The sequence below is a fragment of the Oncorhynchus tshawytscha genome, linkage group LG11, assembly GCF_018296145.1.
Source record: "Oncorhynchus tshawytscha isolate Ot180627B linkage group LG11, Otsh_v2.0, whole genome shotgun sequence".
NCBI classification, from domain to species: Eukaryota; Metazoa; Chordata; class Actinopteri; order Salmoniformes; family Salmonidae; genus Oncorhynchus; species Oncorhynchus tshawytscha.
In genome coordinates, this window is record NC_056439.1 from 32,400,163 (window position 1) to 32,419,296 (window position 19,134).

Below are 19,134 nucleotides of genomic sequence, written 5' to 3' on the forward strand. Positions count from 1 at the left end.
CAGAGACAGATGGACGATAAAGGGTTCAATTTAAACTGATGGCTTTTTATTCAAATGCAACCTGTTCAGGTCTAAATTAAATACATGAATAACTGCACCACAGCAAGTGTGCATAAAACGCATCTCAAACATTCAGATGCACTGAATGTATGATTAATAGTGGCATCACATTTGGCAGCTACACATTCATCAACATCATAATGCTGGTGAGGCAGTATATTTTGAACACAGATGTTGCATACAAAGAAAAATATATATATGTGAGTACTTTACACTGTTTTAACTGCTCCACAGTTATTTGCATTGTTTCCAAAATCATAACATGGATACCCAGACACACAATTAGTAGAAACATTCATATAACAAAGGAACTCATTCAATGATGAAGCCAAACTATTGATCCACAGTGAGTGAATGAATCTTGAGATATCATTGAAAAAATATATCACATCTTGGGTACAAATTCTACATTAAGGCTTTTAAAATGACTATGGGTAATTATCAACTCATGGCGACAGGACAGCACAGTAGTTTTAAAATGTTGCTTCACAAAAGACATGGGGAAGTGGGAATGTTCTTTCTCCAGACCCTTTTAGCGTCCCATGGTTGGCATGGAAACTGCAGGGGTTTTCACGGTTGAGTCTTCGGCCTTCCATTGTGAAGTAACAGTTTTGATCTGTGTGTAAAACTGGATGCCCTTTAGAAAGCAGAGAAGACATCTATAATAGGATGCTCTGTAACTATGGCATCATGACCGTATTACATAACATGAAATGAAGCTGAAAATCTGGACTCAAGACAATTGGCTTTGATCAGCCATCACTAGTTAAGAGGACTGAGTGTTTTACATCGTCAGTCAGCCACATAAACTCACTGTGTAGAGGCCCCAACCTTCATGTGGACTTTACCCAGCAGTACAACCCCTTATTAGGACCAGTCATACTAACTACAGTATGTCTTCAAACACCTTGTTACCTTATGTCAATTGATACTCACTTGTTTGCCGTAGAAGTTGGTGTCTCCTCTGAAGGAACCTCTTGAGCCAGTGAAGGAGAACATGGGCAGAGGAACAGGGATGGGAACATTCACCCCAATCTACAAAACACAAACTTCCATTACCGCATTGGAAACAAATACCCCTTCAGAGCAACTGAATGAGTATTTCTGGGAGAAGAAGGTGTACTAAATGCTAGTTCGAAGAACAAACAATGCATGAAAAATGAGTCACAACAAACCGAAAACCATTGCTTGTGTTCACAGTGTTGAAAGCATTGCATGCAAGAGGGACAGGAGAACTAAACAAAACATTTTGTTTTTGAGGCCACTTTTGTTTGTTTTTAAGTCCACTGGAAACTCATGGTTGGTTGAGAATGTTTGAAAATGCAGGAGTAATTTTGGACATGGGAGTCAAGCCTTTTGGCTGAGGGATGGAAAAAACAGCAAACACAGGGCATAGCGGAGGCACGCAGACAAGGTAAAGTATTCACACCCTCTTGACTTTATCCACATTTTGTTGTGTTACAGCCTGAATTTAAAATGGAATAAACTGAGATATGTGTTACTGGCCTACACACAATACCCCATAATGTCAAAGAAGAAAGAAACCACTCAGGGATTTCACCATGAGGCCAATGGTGACTTTAAAACAGTTACAGAGTTTAATGGCTGTGATAGGAGAAAACCAAGGATAGATCAACAACAAAGTAGTTACTCCACAATACTAACCTAAATGACAGAGTGAAAAGAAAGAAGCCTGTGCAGAACAAAATATTCCAAAACATGCTGTTACAATGAGGCACTAGAGTAATACTGCAAAAGAAATGTGGCAAAGAAATTTACTTTATAAGTCATCATTGTAAATAAGAATTGGTTCTTTAACTGACTTGCCAAGTTTAAAAAAAGGTTAAATAAAAAATGGAATAAATGTATGTCCTGAATACAAAACGTTATGTTAGGGGCAAATCCAACACGTCACTGAGTACCACTCTTCCTATTTTCAAGCATGGTGGTGGCTGCATCATGTTATGGGTATGCTTGTCATCGGCAAGGACTAGTGAGTTTTTTTAGGACACAAATAAATGGAACAGAGCATAGCACAGGCAAAATCCTAGAGGAAAACCTGGTTCAGTCTGCTTTCCAACAGACACTGGGAGACAAAATGCACCTTTCAGCAGGACAATAACCTAAGGCACAAGGTCAAATACACACTGGAGTTGCTTACTAAGATGACATTGAATGTTACAGTTTTGACCTAAATTGGCTTGAAAATCTATGGCAAGACTTGAAAATGGCTGTCTATCAACGATCAACCGACTTGACAGAGCTTGAAGAATTTTTAAATAATGTGCAAAGATTGTGCAATCCAGGTGTGCAAAGCTCTTAGAGACTTACCCAGAATTGCTGCCAAAGGTGATTCAAGTATTGACTCGGGAGTGTAAATACTTATGTAAATGAGATATTTCTGTATTTAATTTAATACATTTGCAAACATTTCTAAAAACATGTTTTCACATTGTCATTATGGGGTATTGTTTGTAAACAGGTGAATTTTAAAAACATTTTGAATTCAGGCTGTAACAACAAAATTTGGAATAAATCAATGGGTATGAAAACTTTCTGAAGGCATTGTAAGCCTGAAACATTTAACAGGTCCAAAGGAATCCCTTTTGCAGTTAATTTAAGATTTCCCCTACTGTAATCCTACTAGGCAAATGTATTTCTATGTCCCCCTGTTTTGATAAAAAAAAGGAACATATTTGCTATTTGAAGTCCACATGGGTGGTGAAAGGAAGAGGGGGGCAGAAGTGTTCAGTTTAGAGCAGAAGCAAATAAGGCTATATTTGCCATGGACAATAATGGTTGTTGAGTGCATGTTTTAGAATAAAGGTGCAATGTCCTCCTTGTTTAAGGTATAGACACGGTAGAGGGTATGAATGCCTCCATTCTCCCAGGAAATAGGGACACACACATTGGTCCACAGACACTCACCTGGCCTACATCCACCTTGTGAGTGTATTTGCGTGCTGTGGCTCCGTTGGTGGTGAAGATAGCTGTGCCATTGCCATAAGGGTTATTGTTAACAAGGCTGATGGCGTCATCCAAGGATTCAGCCTCCAGTACAACCAGGACAGGCCCAAAGATCTCCTCAGTATAGCACTTCATCTGGGGCTAGGAGACAAAAAGGAATTACATAATTTCAGGATATGGTCAGAAAATAAGATCAGCATACTTTTGGGCAGTAGAACTAGAATATTTGTCACCTGCATGAACACACTTACTGTGACATTGCAAATGATGGTGGGCCCCACAAAGTTGCCATTCTCATAGCCCTGGACTTTGACATTCCTGCCGTCGAGCAGCAGCTGAGCTCCCTCATCCACCCCACTCTGAATCAGGCTGTTGACCCTTTCCTTGGCCTGAGGGGAGATCAGGGGCCCCACGTCCACACCTGCCTGGTCCCCTGAGAGGGTTCCCGAAAAACAACCTGCATTGAGAATTCTCCCTCACAGCCACACATGTACACACAAATACCCCTTCACCCGCAGACACACACAACTCAAAAGCCCAGCTATGGCGAGGGGCCCCCAAAGGCACTCCCTCTAAAATGGCTGTTTAGGTGTTTCCTGTGCAGCCACACAAATTAGAGTGTTTATGACTGCAAATAAGGGGAATCATTCATTCTTCTCCTCCCCATCAACTTCCCTTCTCAAAGACTTGATGCTCTGAGCTACTCTTAAGCTTCGGCCGTAAATGTTGCCACAAATTTGCAGCATGAGTGACTCAACAAGCCCTCTCTCCCAGTTCAGCCCCATCTGAAGTTATGGTAGAGCGAGAGGTGTGGTTAGGGCTCGTGGGTGGCCTCAAGAGAGTGAGCAGAGGGCTCCTTAGGAATGGATAGGGCGGGAGGTGCGGGCCAGGTGAGAGGTTGGGATACCTGCATTAACTCGCAGAGCTTTTGCACGATCCACCAGTTCAGGCAGCCAGCTGCGGGCCTCGCCCACCAGGATGGCCGTGGAGAGGGCCATGCAGCGCTGCCCTGCTGCCCCGAAAGCTGCACCCACCAGCTGGTTCAGAGTGGTCTCCTTATTTGCATCAGGCATCACCACACCATGGTTCTTTGCTCCCTACAGCAGAGCATAAGGGTGGGAATCGTTTAGCCTTCTGTCCCTTGAACCGAATACCCATGGTCTGAATACCAGGGAAAAGTGATCCAATTCCCATTACGTCTCGATCAAACCGACAACTTCATTGCATTTTGGTACACCAACGTACATTCATTTCCAATGGAACGCTGCATTGCAGAGGCAGTTTCAGTGAGTTCTGTGTGGTGCATACGTTGGATATATCCAACGTTTGCATCAAATTGTATGCATAGACTTGACAGAAATAGTAGCAAAAGGTGAATGTTTTTTTGTTGCACACATATCCAGTTTAAAAGATTACATAATGGAAAAAGTTTGACTGCAAAATGTATTATGCAGCATTGATGCAACGACGCTGTCGGTCTGATCGAGGCTTCACACCATGCCTTCAATGTGGTTGCATGCAAATTAGATCAGAGATGGTCTCGAAAGTTTATCCTCTTAAAGAACTTTAGTGAACAAACAATAAAAGTACAATATTGTAAGTCCTTTATATTACGTCAATGCACTTCATTTGTAGATCATTATTGTGGGTATGTGTCAAATAAGATAAATGACACATTTCCACTCAATATTTTCCACAAAGTGTCTGGGCTCTCTGGATCTGAATCCCTGTTTCATCTGTACAGCTAATCAGCCATGGTAGAAAAGAGAAACAAAGAGGATAACGTTCAACAATAGTTTTTAAGCCAACACCGCCACCCTCTGTTCATTAATAGCACAAACTCACCATGTTGGACTGTACTCTCTTGCCATTTTTAGATCCCCTCTCATAGATGTACTCTCCGGCTTGGTTAGAGCCCACAAAGCTGATAGCCTTGATGGCCGGATGATCACAGATGAAGTTGACAGCTGGGAAAGAGTGGGGCAGGGATTCATTTTGCATAGAGCACTGACAGGCCATCCATAATCTCTCCATTATCTCATCACACTGTAAATGAATGTGAATCATAGCATAGAGACACAATGATAATTCAATGATTCACATCACAGCACCAATGTCTCCAGATATAGCTTAGAGATCAGCAGGTGATGGGACATTTAGCTTTTATCTTACCGTCGTGCTGGCCATGGATGATGTTCAGGGTCCCGTCTGGCATCCCAGCATCCTGCAGCATCTTGGCCAACAGCATGGTGCAGGCTGGCACCCGCTCTGAGGGCTTCAGCAGGTAGGTGTTGCCACACACCATGCCCATGGGGAACATCCACAGAGGGATCATGGCGGGGAAGTTGAAGGGGGCGATGCCGGCACACACCCCGATGGGCAGGCGGTAGGTGTAGGTGTCCATGTCTTTTGTGATGGAGGGCAGAGTCTCCCCCAGCATCAGGGAGGTGATGCTGCATGTGTGCTCCACCACCTCTGGAGAGGAGACAGTAGGTGTCATTCAGGTACAGAAAACACTGGGTCAGTCACAGAATGTGTTTGACTATCCCTCATATGGAGACTGAGTCACATAAGTGACAGACCAAAGGGCTTTTTATACTAGTGACCTAGACACTGAAATAATGCTCTGATTAACCATTTTCTTGGCTGCAACAAGTATTAAAAGAGGCTAATAAAACATCTCTCTAAATATTGCCCTTTGGAAAAGCCAGTGCACGTGAGACTTACGCAATCCTCTGAACACATCCCCTTCTGCATCTGCCAGGGTCTTGCCCTGCTCCAGAGTAATGCTCCTGGCAAGCTCTTTCTGGAACACAAGACACACACACCATGAGCCAACACACACTTCAAATCAATTCAATTTAAATTGAGTAAATCAAGCTAAGCAACAGCTGCTGTAAATAAATAGTATTTTGTATTTATTTGCATTTGTATTTGTATTTATTATGGATCCCCATCCCCTACTCTTCCTGGGGTCCAGCAAAATTAAGGCAGTTATACAATTTTAAAAACATTACAATACATTCATAACAGATTTCACAATACACTAAGTGTGTGGCCTCAGTCCCCTACTCCACTACCACATATCAACAACACAAAATCCATGTGAATGTATATGTGTATATGTATGTATGTTATCATGTGTGTGTATGCATGTGTCTGCGCCTATGTTTGTGTTGCTTAACAGTCCTCACTGTTAAATAAAGTGTAGTTTTATCTGTTATTTAAATCTGACAGACTTTTCCCATAGTCTGTTCTGGACTTGAGGACTGTGAAGAGATCTCTGGTGACATGTCTTGTGGGGTATGCATGGGTGTCTGAGCTGTGTGCTAGTCATTTAAAACCGACAGCTCTGTGCTTTCAACATGTCAATACCTGTCACAAATACAAGTAGTGATGAATTCAATCTCTCCTCTCTCCTCCACTACTTAACCCGAAGCCAGCCACGCCAATGTTTTAGAGAAAACACTGTACAGCTGGCAACTGAAGTAAGCGTGCATGCGCCCGGCCGTCACAGGGAGTCAATGGAGCGCGATGGGACAAGGACATCCAAGCCGGCCAAACCTTCCCCGAACGATGCTGGGCCAATTGTGCGCCGCCTCATGGGTCTCCCGGTCGCGGCAAGCTGTGACACAGCCCGGGATCGAAGCCGGATCTGTACTGACGCCTCTAGCACCACTGCGCCACTCGGGAGGCCCCGTATCAATATGTTTTGACTACTTTTGACAACTTGCTCAATTTCCACATGATTTATTACAATATTTAGTTGATGTTTAGGGTTTAGTGAATGATTTGCTCAATTTCCACATGATTTATTACATGATTTAGTTAAGGTTTAGGGTTTAGTGAATGATTTGTCCCAAATATAATGCTTTTAGTTTTTGAAATATTTAGGACTAACTTATTCCTTGCCACCCATTCTTTACTTAAAGCCAGTGACATATAATTTGTAAAGATTTTTTTTAAAGTTAAGGGCCTAGAAAGCTGCCCTGGGGAATTCCTGATTCTACCTGGATTATGTTGGAGAAGCTTCTATTAAAGAACACCCTCTGTGTTCTGTTAGACAGGTAACTCTTTATCCAAAATATAGCAGGGGGTGTAAAGCCATAACACATACGTTTTTCCAGCAGCAGACTATGATCAATAATGTCAAAAGCCACACTGAAGTCTAACAAAACAGGCCCCAATCTTTTTATTATCAATTTCATCAGTCATTTGTGTAAGTGCTGTGCTTGTTGAATGTCCTTCCCTATAAGTATGCTGAAAGTCTGTTGTCAATTTGTTTACTGTAAAATAGCATTGTATCTGGTCAAACACAATTTTTTCCTAAACTTTACTCAGGGTTGGTAACCGACTGATTGGGTAGCGGAATGACTTTCGCTTCCCTCCAGACCTGAGGGCACACACTTTCTATCAGTCTTAAATTGAAGATATGGCAAATAGGAGTGGCAATATCGTACACTATTATCCTCAGTAATGTTCCATCCAAGTTGTCAGACCCCGGTGGCTTGTCATTGTTGATAGACAACAATTATTTTTTCACCTCTTCCATTAAACATTACATTACGGAATTCAAAATGACAATGCCTTTCTTTCATAATTTGGTCAGATATACTTGGATGTGTAGTGTCAGCGTTTGTTGCTGGCATGTCATCCCTAAATTTGCTAATCTTGCCAATTAAAAAAATTAAAGTAGTTGGCAATATCAGTTGGTTATGTGATGAATGGGTCATCTGATTCAATGAATGATGGAGATGAGTTTGCCTTTATTTCCCAAAATGTCATTTAAGGTGCTCCAAAGCTTTTTACTATCATTGTTTATGTAATTTATCTTTGTTTCATAGTGTAGGTTTTTCTTATTTTTATTCAGTTTAGTCCCATGATTGCTCAATTTGCAGTACGTTTGCCAATCGGTTGTGCAGCCAGACTTATTTGCCATTAATTTTGCCTCATCACTCTCAACCATAAAATTTCTCAATTCCTCATCTATCCATGGGGATTTAACAGTTTTTACAGTCATTTTCTTAATTAATGGGTGCATGCCTCATGCTTATTAGTAACTGGGATAAGCAATTTCATAAATGTATCACGTTCAACGTCTGTTTGCTCCTCATTACACACCACAGACCAACAAATATTATTTACAACATAGGAATAGTATGGAGGCATTGTGGTGTTTCTTCTTTCTTATCACCTAAGGAACTAGTATCTATCATGCCTAAAAGTGTGCCATTGAGAGTAGGGTTCATATTAATCAAATCCATGCTGAATTTGTATGGTACAAAATATTAAAATGATATGGCATACAGAGGCGGTCTTTGAACCCCAAAACATGACAGAAAAAAAATGTGCAACCACAAGTGCATGATGTTAAACGTGTAACGGAGAATTATGAGATTTGACCTTTGCTTCTAGCGGTATTGTACCATATGTACAACAAATTCTTGTCTCTGCTACAGACTTACAATGTTGTCCTTGATAAGCTGCTGATAGCGCAGAAAGATCTGTTGGCGTGCCAAGATGGAGGTTTCAGACCAGGAGTGGTAGGACTGTGAGCAGGAGTCCACAGCAGACAGCATCTCTTCCTGTGTAGCCTTGGGGACGCGGGCTATCACCTCGTTGGTGGCCTGTTACAGTTAGAGGGAAGAACACATTAGTGGGTGAACTGTAACCTGATTACAAAAAAACATATTTGATTGGTATGAAGTGTGCTCAGCTTGAGCAGATAACTTCAACACATTATGATCTGACACACACTGACAAAACCATCAGATCGGCCATTTCATCAAAAATATTGCAATGTCTTTGACTCTTAAGAGAGCATTAATCTCATTCTAAATTCCGATGATATGAGTAAACTGAAAGCAAAGGAAGGCCGAAGGATCAAAGTGCCAGCTAACTGACCTTTGAACATTCATGCAAAAGCATTCTTGAGAATTATAACAACTTGAGATAGATCTCAAGAAAACAGCACACCAATTTATTGCACACCTACAGTACCAGTCAAAAGTTGATACACCTACTCATTCAAGGGTTTTTCTTTATTTTTTACTATTTTCTACATTGTAGAATAACACATAGTAATCAAGAAAGTGTTAAATCATGTAGTAATCAAGAAAGGTTTTTATTTGAGACTTCAAAGTAGTCACCCGTTGCCTTGATGACAGCTTTGCAGACTCTTGGCATTCTCTCAACCAGCTTCATGTGGTAGTCACCTGGAATGCATTTCAGTTAACAGGTGTGCCTTGTTAAAAGTTCATTTGAGTAATTTCTTTCCTTAATGCGTTTGAGCCAATCAGTTGTATTGTGACAAGGTAGGGGTGGTATACAGAAGATAGCCCTATTTGGTAAGTGACCAAGTCCACATTATGGCAAGTACAGCTCAAATAAGCAAAGAAAAATTACAGTCCATCATTACTTTAAGACATGAAGGTCAGTCAATCCGGATAATTTCAAGAACCGTTAAAGTTTCTTCAAGTGCAGTCGCAAAAACCATCAAAGCGCTATGATGAAACTGGCTCTCAGTACAGGAAAGGAAGACCCAAAGTTACCTCTGCTGCAGAGGATAAGTTCATTAGAGTTAACTGCACCTCAGATTGCAGCCCAAATAAATAATTCACAGAGTTGAAGTAACAGACACATCTCAACATCAACTATTAAGAGACTGCATGAATCAGGCATTCATGGTCGAATTGCTGCAAAGAAACCACTCCTAAAGGACACCAATAATAAGAAGAGACTTGCTTGGGCCAAGAAACACGAGCAATGGACATTAGACCGGTGGAAATTTGTCCTTTGGTCTGATGAGTTCAAATGTGAGATTTTTGGTTCCAACCGCTGTGTCTTTGTGAGATGCAGAGTAGGTGAATGGATGATCTCTGCATGTGTGGTTCCCACCATGAAGCATGGAGGAGGAGGTATGATGGTGTGGGGGTGCTTTGCTGGTGACACTGTCTGTGATTGATTTAAAATTCAAGGTACACTTAACCAGCATGGCTCCTACAGCATTCTGCAGCGATATGCCATCCCATCTGTTTTGCGCTTAGTGGGACTATCATTTGTTTTTCAACAGGACAATGACCCAACACACCTCCAGGCTGTGTAAGGGCTATCTGACCAAGAAGGAGTTTGATGGAGTGCTGCATTAGATGACCTGGCCTCCACAATCACCCAACCTCAACCCAATTGAGATGGTTTGGGATGAGTTGGACTGCAGAGTGAAGGAAAAGCAGCCAACAAGTGTTCAGCATGTGTGAACGTCTTCAAGACTGTTGGAAAAGCCTTCCTCATGAAGCTGGTTGAGAGAATGCCAAGAGTGTGCAAAGCTGTCATCAAGACAAAGGGTGGCTACTTTGAAGAATATAAAATATAAATTAAAAAATATTTGTTTAACACTTTTTTGGTTACTACATGATTCCATATGTGTTATTTCATCGTTTTGATGTCTTCACTATTATTCTACAATGTATATATAGTAAAATAGTACAAATAAAGAAAGACCCTTGAAGGTGTGTCCTTTTGACTGGTACTGTATATGTATACTCATAAAAGTCTAGCTCTTTTTCTTTTACATAATAGTAATGGACCTATAACCTTTGCATTGCTGAAAACTTGGACAATTTTGTGCAGAAACTGGATAAACTGGTCAAAACTCAGGTAACTGATTAACCAGCTAAGTTGACCTTAATGTAGCAGTGCATGCCCATCCAAGGTGTTGTTTGTGCATTATTCTGTGCATCAACTAATCAAATACAATGGGTAACACAATTGAATTTAGGTAAACTATATTTGAGCTCTTTAAGGCCTAGTTACTTACCGGATTGTGAATATCTAACCATTCTGAAGTCTTGGATTCAACGAACTTCCCATTAATAAACAACTTTGTGGTGGGCTGCGGGGAGACATTTTTAACATGTTCAATTTCTATCAGAAATACAGATCTGTGTGACAGTTAATCCTCTAGTGGTAATCTGTTTGTAGTCATATACAGCCACCATAATTAAACTCTATTATTAAAAGTGTTATTACTAACCACTGAGGAGGAGTAACACATGTGCCTGACCTGAAGAGGTACCTGCTGAGAGGAAGCAAGTGGTTAGCTGTAAAGAATAATTAATCCACGAGTTCATGCATTTATTGTGAATAGTATCATATCAAATGTCAGCTATATAGCATTAGAATCAAAGGCCTACTACCTACTTCCAGGCCTTCTGTTAGGACGGAAGATTAATGTACAACTATGGCAATCCCAAATATCATTGAAGTGCAACTGGGCCATGAAGGTGTACCTGGGGATCAATATTACAGTGACTGTTGGAGGGATTACTAAAAGCCCAAAATGTATCAATTAAACAATGTAGCTGGAGAGCACACATGGGAGTCATAGAGCTGCACAAAGCTTGACAGGCAGCTGCATGTGATAAGCACATACTTTTTCCCCATACAAAGAGCAGGAGTCTAAGGAGGAATTGTTCCTTAAATTTAGTGACCCGGAGAATAGTTGAGAACAAGACAAGAGCCAAGCCATATGGCATCTATCACTTTGTAAACAATGTGAAACATTTTGAACACGGGAGGTTGGTGGCACTTTAATTGGGTAGGTCGGGGTTGTGGTAATGGCTGGAACAGTATCAAATACATCAAACACATGGTTTCCATTGGCCATTATTATGAGCTGTCCTCCCCTCAGCAGCCTCCTGTGCTTTCGAAAGCTGTTAGTGTCTTCATTAACTCTTGGGTAAAGCATTATAATATGAGTTCTTACCCATTTCTTCAACAGTGACCTCATTACAGTCGTTGCCATGATGAAAATGTGTTTATTGCTTGATTTATCCCAAAATAATGTCCCGAACCCTCTTGCAGGACCGTGGCCAGGAGACGCACTTCAAACCTACTCCCTCACCTACATGGATTTAAAAGAAGGAAGGGTCTAGAAATATCTGGTCAGTTATTGGCTTAGAATAAGACCGCTCACAAAAATATACACCTTACTGGCTGAAACTACAACGGTATTAGCCAATCTCTATGTACAATTAAAGATAAACCGCCTTTATTAGAAAAAATGATCTCAACGCAAGTATTTCATTGGATACAACGCGGATCAGTCTTTTTGACAACTCAACTGGTTCATTTACGTAATGTCTGTCACAGAGTTTATCACCCCATTTTATAATATAGCTACACTGTTACAATGAGTTGGCGCTACATTTATGAAACACGGTGGAATTTATAATACGCGTGATACAGGAAACGATTGCCAGTTTGTATCATTGCGCATAGGCAAAATCGCATAACTGCCAGCCGTGATCGAAGAATCAGAGTAGATTCTGTGACATGTCATTGTCAAAGTAGTTTATTTGCATAACAGTAATAGCTTATTGTCTCTAGCCTACTTATAACCTGCAATGCGGCTCTCACTCGCATGCCTCAAAAAGGTATGCCTATTCTACCAATTCTTGCTTGCAACAAGTAGACACGTTTGCGATACTAAAATGTGGAATCATTTGCAGAAAGTTACTGCGAGAGTGCTTAGTCATAGACCAAAAAAACAAGGAGGAGGGGTATTTGGGAAAGCATTCTATTGGCCGCTAGAAACTGAGCTTTTTTTTATTAGCAGTAGGAACTTGTAATCGTTGAGCGCCAGATCTGTCTGAATACTATGGCAACTCAAACAAAGGTGAATCAATGAGCAAAGTTAAGTAAGATATGATAATATTGTATTGTTATCACGTGAACTGATTTATTTTTCTCCCCTTTAGCCCATTCTTCATGGATATTTCAGGAGTTCATGTTCTTGGAGGGTTCGAATTGGTAAGTTCCTATGTAGTCTTCTACGTCTCTGCCTACTTTACAGCATTGGAACATTGACTTTGACCCTGGAAAGAAATAACCTACTTTGCTTCTTCCAGCTTTTGCTCTGAAAGGTATTGAATTTGACCAAGTCCCAGTCAATCTTATCAAAGATGGGGGTCAGCAGGTAACTTACTCATACATCATGCTTTTTCATCAGGTAGAGGTAATTAACCTCTATAATGGTATATTAGATATAATGTCCTCACACTGTACCTATTGTATATTTTAGCTTACAGACCAATACAAGGCGTTAAACTCTATGCAACAAGTGCCTGCTGTCCAAATTGATGGCATCACCCTGTCTCAGTCGGTGAGTCCAATAGTGTTATTGGTTTGTCACTGTTAACAGTTATGTACTTTTGAGATACTGATAAAAGTCAAAAGAACCTCAAATCTAGCTCCATATTCCCAAAATATAACATTGACTACTGACAATAATGATAAGACCTCTCCACTCACACTCAGCTGGCAGTGATCCAGTACATTGAGGAGACCAGACCAGGACCCAGGCTTCTCCCTACAGACCCAAAGAAGCGTGCCCAGGTGCGCATGATCTCTGACCTCATCGCCTCCGGGATCCAACCTGTGCAGGTGAGGGTATTACAGCACAAAGAATGTGGGCAAACGAGAGAAAGGAATAAAACAAATTGAAAGCACACCAGTCCACTGCAGATCTCTGACCTTGTTTGCAAAACAAACTAGGTTTACTGTATGGAAGGAAAGCAAAATCAAATGGCAGAATCTCAGACATGCTGACATCATGGTTGAATGACCATTGCAACAATTATGGTGATGACTGTAGAGGTACTCAGTCATGTCTGATCATTTTGTATTTCAGAATTTGTATGTGCTACAGAAGATTGGAGCAGAGAAGTTGCAGTGGGCGCAACATTTCATCCAAAGAGGTTTTGAAGGTGGCTAAAATAGCCTTACGTTCAACATGACACTATAGCTCATCTCCAGACAGCCATTACAGGCCTGACTCCATGTCACTGTGTGTTTCTCCTCAGCCTTGGAGCCCATTCTGAAAGAGACGGCAAGCAAGTACTGTGTAGGGGACGAGGTGAGGGGACACTCGTTCATCACATAAAAACACAGTGGCAGTGTTAAGCTAAGTATCTCAAGTTAGGTTTTTTATTTTCACACACACAATTAGAGTGAAATGCCTTTCTTGCTTGCTCATTCCCAACAATGCAGTAATCAATATCAGTAGTACAAAAACACACGAGAAATAGAAATAAGAACACAAGAAAGTAAGCTAAATACAGGGTCAGTGCCAATACCATATTTACAATGTGCAGGGATACTGGAGTGATAGGAGTAAGGTGATTTATGATAAACAAGAGTAGCAGCAGCATACCTTCAGTAATATTCATACCCCCTTGACTTATTCCACATTTTGTTGTTACAGCCTGAATTCAAAATGGATTAAGTAGATATTTTTCTCAAGTACACACAATACCCAATAATGACAATGAAAATGTTTATACATTTTAGAAAATGTATTGAAAATGAAATACAGAAATATCTAATTTACTTAAGTTAATACATGTTAGAATCACTTTTGGCAGCGATTACAGCTGTGAGTCTTTCTGGTTAAGTCTAAGAGCTTTGCGAACCTGGATTGTACAATATTTGTACATTTTTATTTTTTTTATTCTTCAAGCTTTGTAAAGTTGGTTCTTGATCATTGCTAGATAGCCATTTTCAAGTCTTGCCGTAGATGTTCAAGCCGATTTAAGTCAAAACTGTAACTAGGCAACTCATGAACATTCAATGTCGTCTTAGTAAGCAACTCCAGTGTATATTTGGCTTTGTGTTGTAGGTTATTGTTCTGCTGAAAGGTGAATTTGTCTCCCAGCGTCTGTTGGAAAGCAGACTCAACCAGGTTTCCCTCAGGGATTTTGCCTGTGCTTAACTGTATTCTGTTTTTTTATCCTAAAAAACTCCCTTGTCCTTGTCGATGACAAGCATACCCATAACATGATGCAGCCAACACCATGGTTGAAATATGAAGAAGGGTGTGTTGTTGTATTTGCACTAAACATAACGTTTTGTATTTAGTACATTTTTTTGCAGTTTTACTTTTTAGTGCCTTTTTGTAAACAGGATGCATGTTTTGGAATATTTTTATTCTGTACACTTAGTATTGTGGAGTAACTAGAATGTTGTTGATCCATCTTCAGTTCTCCCATCACAGCCATTAAACTCTGTAACTGTTTTAAAATCACCAATGGCCTCATGGTGAAATCCCTGAGCGGTTTTCTTCCTCTCCAGCAACTGAGTTAGGAAACACACCTGTGTCTGTGTAGTGACTGGGTGTATTGATACACCATCCAAAGTGTAATTAATAACTTCACCATGCTCAAAGGGATATTCATTGTTTACTCCTGAACTTATTTAGGCTTGCCATAACAAAGGGGTTGAATACTTATTGACTAGACATTTAAATCTTTCAATTAATTTTTTTAAATGTCTAAAAACATAATTCCACTTTATATTATGGTGTATTGTGTGTAGGCCAGTGACACAATCTCAATGTAATCCATTTTAAATTCAGACTAATAACAAAATGTGTAAAAAGTCAAGGGGTGTGAATACTTTCTGAAGGCACTGTATATGATGATTGTATGTGAATGTGTGTAAAGTCAGTATGGATGTGTGACGTTGTTCTACAGTCAACCTCACTTTAAGTTGAGGAATTCTTGATAATGTTTACCTCTTAGATCTCCATGGCAGACATCTGTCTCGTCCCTCAAGTCTATAATGCTGAACGGTAAGGCACTCTCCATCATTCAGTCAGAACTGGAACAGAAAAACACCACAGCATGAGACACATTTTACACTGAACATACAACCCAAATGAAGAGACTTTTTACATTTGCCAAACAGGTTCAAAGTGGACGTTGATCAGTTCCCAACTATCAAAAGGCTAAACCAAACCTTAATGAAGGTAGAGGCTTTCAAAGTGAGTCATCCATCTTGCCAACCAGACACACCTGCTGACATATGTACATGAGAACCCATCTGACATCTACAGGAGCCAGTAGTGCCATCATCATTGAATACTTCAATAAAAATATTTGATATGAATAATTTGGTTTCAATCTCGTGACTTGAAATAAGACTAAAATAAAGAATGTTTGGGTTAAGACCATGTATTACTTGTATGATGAGTAGTTGAGTTTGAATATGTACATTTTAACCTCTGATACAGCATGTTCCCCCATCTTGACATATGCTCAACATGACATTGGAACATAGTGGATTTGTGAAGATAAATACAATAGACAACATGAAAGTACACCAATACCAGCCCACTGGTATACACATGAGGAAAGTGGAAATGGCTGTCTGCTCTTTGTTTAATAATAAGTTTAGTAAAATAGTTGAAGTTCAACTAATATCATGCAGCAGTTAATTAACCCATGCTTAAAAAATGTAAATTAAATAGAAAGTTATTTTCTTTCAACACACATTGGTGAGAAAATATCTAGAACACAGGAGAGATGTTGTTTGTTAGATCTGGTGCCTATACCATTTCTCAGATGGGGAGAATGGCACTTAAAAATCAATATAAAAAAGTTAACAACCCATAATGTAATGTCAGACACCTGACAACAGTGTGATTAAAAAGGCATAACTTGCACCATAACTGACAATCAACAGAAAAGAGCAAATCAGGCTAGACTACAGCCTTCAGTGGCCACAATAAAACTGTTACTGAAGATTTAATTACATCCAAGCCTAATGTAACAGAGCCATTACACAGAAGAGCAAATAAAAAGGACTCAACAGTCCCTGTATTAGTTCTGCCCATGATACATTCACTCATATCATTCAGAATTTGTAAGTCAGACACGGATATAAAGTCAAATTTTTCCCCCTTATTCCCCATAAGGCTGTTATAGTCTCTCCTTAAGGTCCCGTCTCTTATCTCCAGGGATCTCCACTGTGCACTTCACTGGGTCATTGAAGAAGATCCCGGCGGCGCAGTCTGAGCCCCCAAACACCAGCAGAGTGCTGTGGGTGTTGGTATGCTCGCCCTGCTTCTGTTTGACAGTGCTTGGGAGGACAGAACCTCCCAGGTTGTTCATGCTGTGTCCGGCACGAGGCTTGGCGCAGAGCAAAGGGAATACCATTGAACTCCACATACTGGTGTCTGAAAAGAACCTAAAACAGAGTATTTATATTCATAGAATTTGAAAATGAATGATGCTGGATTACCATTTTAACTTTCTGGAAAACAAGATAAGGCTGGTTGAGGGTGTACTCACCCACGTTGAAGATATGGATGTCCTGCAAGGCACCAATAGCACTACAACCTCCACTGACCAGCATCCTGTTGTCTGATACTGGCAGTGCTGCATGATATCTGATCACACAGACAAGATAGGGCAAAGTTATCAAAGTAAAAAGGCATTTCTACATCAATCCATACATCATTGTGTGGATTACAGTAATAAATATAAGATTAACAAATGGCATAGAATTATATCAGTCATTTAAAAAATAATGGTCACAATATTGGTCTGTGTGGCAATTTAGAAATTGTTTTTCATCATAGCAAGTACTTTTTGATGTCCTAGATATCCAAAAGATGAAAAACATCAGATAGGCATTGCGTTTACATATTACAAGGTTGAATAAATATGTTCTCACCCTCGAGGCAGTGATGGCATGATCTCATATTTCACAGCTGTGTACTCCATAAAGCCTTTTGCTAAAATAAAGAAAATTGCATTTGAAGATTAAGTTGTAACTAGCTTTGTGTAGCGTAATCCAAATCACCACTCTTTGTCACAGCCTTACCGAGATGCAAAATGTTACAGTTGTTCAGGTAGATTGTAGTCTTCCTGCCACCAAAAATGAGCAACCGGTTGGACAAAAAAATGGTTTAGAGCCTGTTTTATGTAAACATAAAATGTGTTTGTTAAATAAACACTGTTGTCCTGTAATGGTTAAATACATTAAGCAAAGTATTGTAATAGCCCAATGCCTCTACAGAAATATAATCAAGGAACATTGACACAATCCTAGGTAGAGGTCAGATCCCTCCACAATGGGTTGGTACCAGAGCTCAAAATCTGGGTTAAAAATGTACAGAGCGTTTCTGTAGGCCTTGTCTCCAGGACAGCAGCTTGGATGGCACAGGACAAAACTAGGGCATTTTAATAAGATGGCACAGGACAAAATCTCTCCCAGTTGTTTTACACAAGTTATCAATATTAGTAAACAGTCGACTCATCTCACCTATTTCCATTTTCCATAGAGAGTCCTCACAGCGGGTTTGGTCATACGCTCCTCTAATGACAATGACCATCTCGGGATCACTCAGACACATGTTATGGCTCCAGCGCTTTTATGGACAAACTGAAAATAAAATATCATTAATGTTTTATATACAACAGAATATCTGGCATTTTAAATCAATTACTTATTTGATTGAGAATTCTGACCGGCTCTGCAATTTGTCTTCATCTTTCCAGTCTTCTCCACAACACTGTTCTCTCTAGATAGCTTCCTTTTCTTGGGACTAGATGTCACGACTTCTGCCAAAGTCGATGCCTCTCCTTGTTCGGGCGATGTTTGGCAGTCGACGTCGCCGGTCTTCTAGCCATCGCTGATCCATTTTTCATTGTCCATTTGTTTTGTCTCGTTTTCACACACACCTGGTTTTCATTTCCCAATTACTGGTCATGAATTTAACCCTCTGTTTCCCCCATGTCTTTGTGTGTTATTGTTATTTGTTTAGGTCGGTACATTTCCGGCTGTTTTCACCCGTTTTCACACTGTCACATGTGCTATTTTCTTAATTAAGTAAAGTGCGTTGTTCATTCATCTCTGTTCTCCTGCGCCTGACTTCATGCACCAGCTACACCCACCGCATGACACTAGATGCTTAAGCAGTGTCCTTCTCAGGGGTAATAACAGCTTCAGGGGTCCATGCGAAGTGACACCTTCCCAATCACTATCCGTCTGGGGGACTTATCCTTCAAATACCATCAAGATAAACACACAGGTGCAATGCATCTCTCCCCTACTTCATGACGGTGGGAAGATGTTTTGGGTGCTGTCGACAGTCTGCTGATTAGTATTTTTCTCCGCTCATAGAGGAGTAATAAAGGCCTAGTGCACTAATTTGGTGAGATTTGTTTAATAGTATTATTTTTTTGTTATATACAGTACCAGTCAAAAGATTGGACACCTACTTATTCACAGGTTTTTCTTTATTTGTTCTATTTTGTACATTGT

At 40.3% G+C, this 19,134-nt stretch overlaps 2 protein-coding genes and 1 long non-coding RNA gene across 7 annotated transcripts; 1 reads left to right on the plus strand and 2 right to left on the minus strand.

The window, feature by feature from the left end:
• Positions 1–24: 24 nt before the first annotated feature.
• Positions 25–13,462, minus strand: LOC112261765 (methylmalonate-semialdehyde dehydrogenase [acylating], mitochondrial). 4 transcript variants are annotated; one of them, XM_024437362.2, is made up of 13 exons: positions 13,339–13,462; positions 11,792–11,929; positions 11,060–11,101; positions 10,844–10,918; positions 8,493–8,654; positions 5,755–5,833; positions 5,200–5,502; positions 4,873–4,994; positions 3,935–4,124; positions 3,279–3,460; positions 2,989–3,168; positions 997–1,095; positions 25–697 (listed from the first exon to the last, which is right to left on the minus strand). In XM_024437362.2, the coding sequence occupies exons 2-13, from the start codon at positions 11,828–11,830 to the stop codon at positions 593–595; spliced, it is 1,578 nt and encodes a 525-aa protein (XP_024293130.1). In that variant the 5' UTR covers positions 11,831–11,929; positions 13,339–13,462; the 3' UTR covers positions 25–592. The 4 variants fall into 4 exon arrangements, with proteins under 4 accessions (XP_024293130.1, XP_042185957.1, XP_042185958.1 ...); XM_042330023.1 differs by having other exon boundaries at positions 11,060–11,104; XM_042330024.1 differs by lacking the exon at positions 11,792–11,929 and having other exon boundaries at positions 13,339–13,456.
• LOC112261768 (maleylacetoacetate isomerase) lies at positions 12,181–15,975 on the plus strand. Of its 2 annotated transcripts, none has more exons than XM_024437365.2 (9): positions 12,181–12,461; positions 12,786–12,837; positions 12,936–13,003; positions 13,109–13,189; positions 13,345–13,470; positions 13,718–13,793; positions 13,890–13,942; positions 15,606–15,655; positions 15,772–15,975. In XM_024437365.2, the coding sequence occupies exons 1-9, from the start codon at positions 12,432–12,434 to the stop codon at positions 15,896–15,898; spliced, it is 663 nt and encodes a 220-aa protein (XP_024293133.1). In that variant the 5' UTR covers positions 12,181–12,431; the 3' UTR covers positions 15,899–15,975. The 2 variants fall into 2 exon arrangements, with proteins under 2 accessions (XP_024293133.1, XP_024293134.1); XM_024437366.2 differs by lacking the exon at positions 12,181–12,461 and adding an exon at positions 12,522–12,703.
• Positions 15,976–16,016: 41 nt separating this feature from the next.
• On the minus strand, positions 16,017–17,791 carry LOC112233184. The gene is made up of 4 exons (XR_002950731.2): positions 17,692–17,791; positions 17,542–17,602; positions 17,157–17,254; positions 16,017–17,052 (listed from the first exon to the last, which is right to left on the minus strand). It is a non-coding gene; the product is annotated as an uncharacterized LOC112233184 (long non-coding RNA).
• Between the last annotated feature and the right edge of the window lie 1,343 nt (positions 17,792–19,134).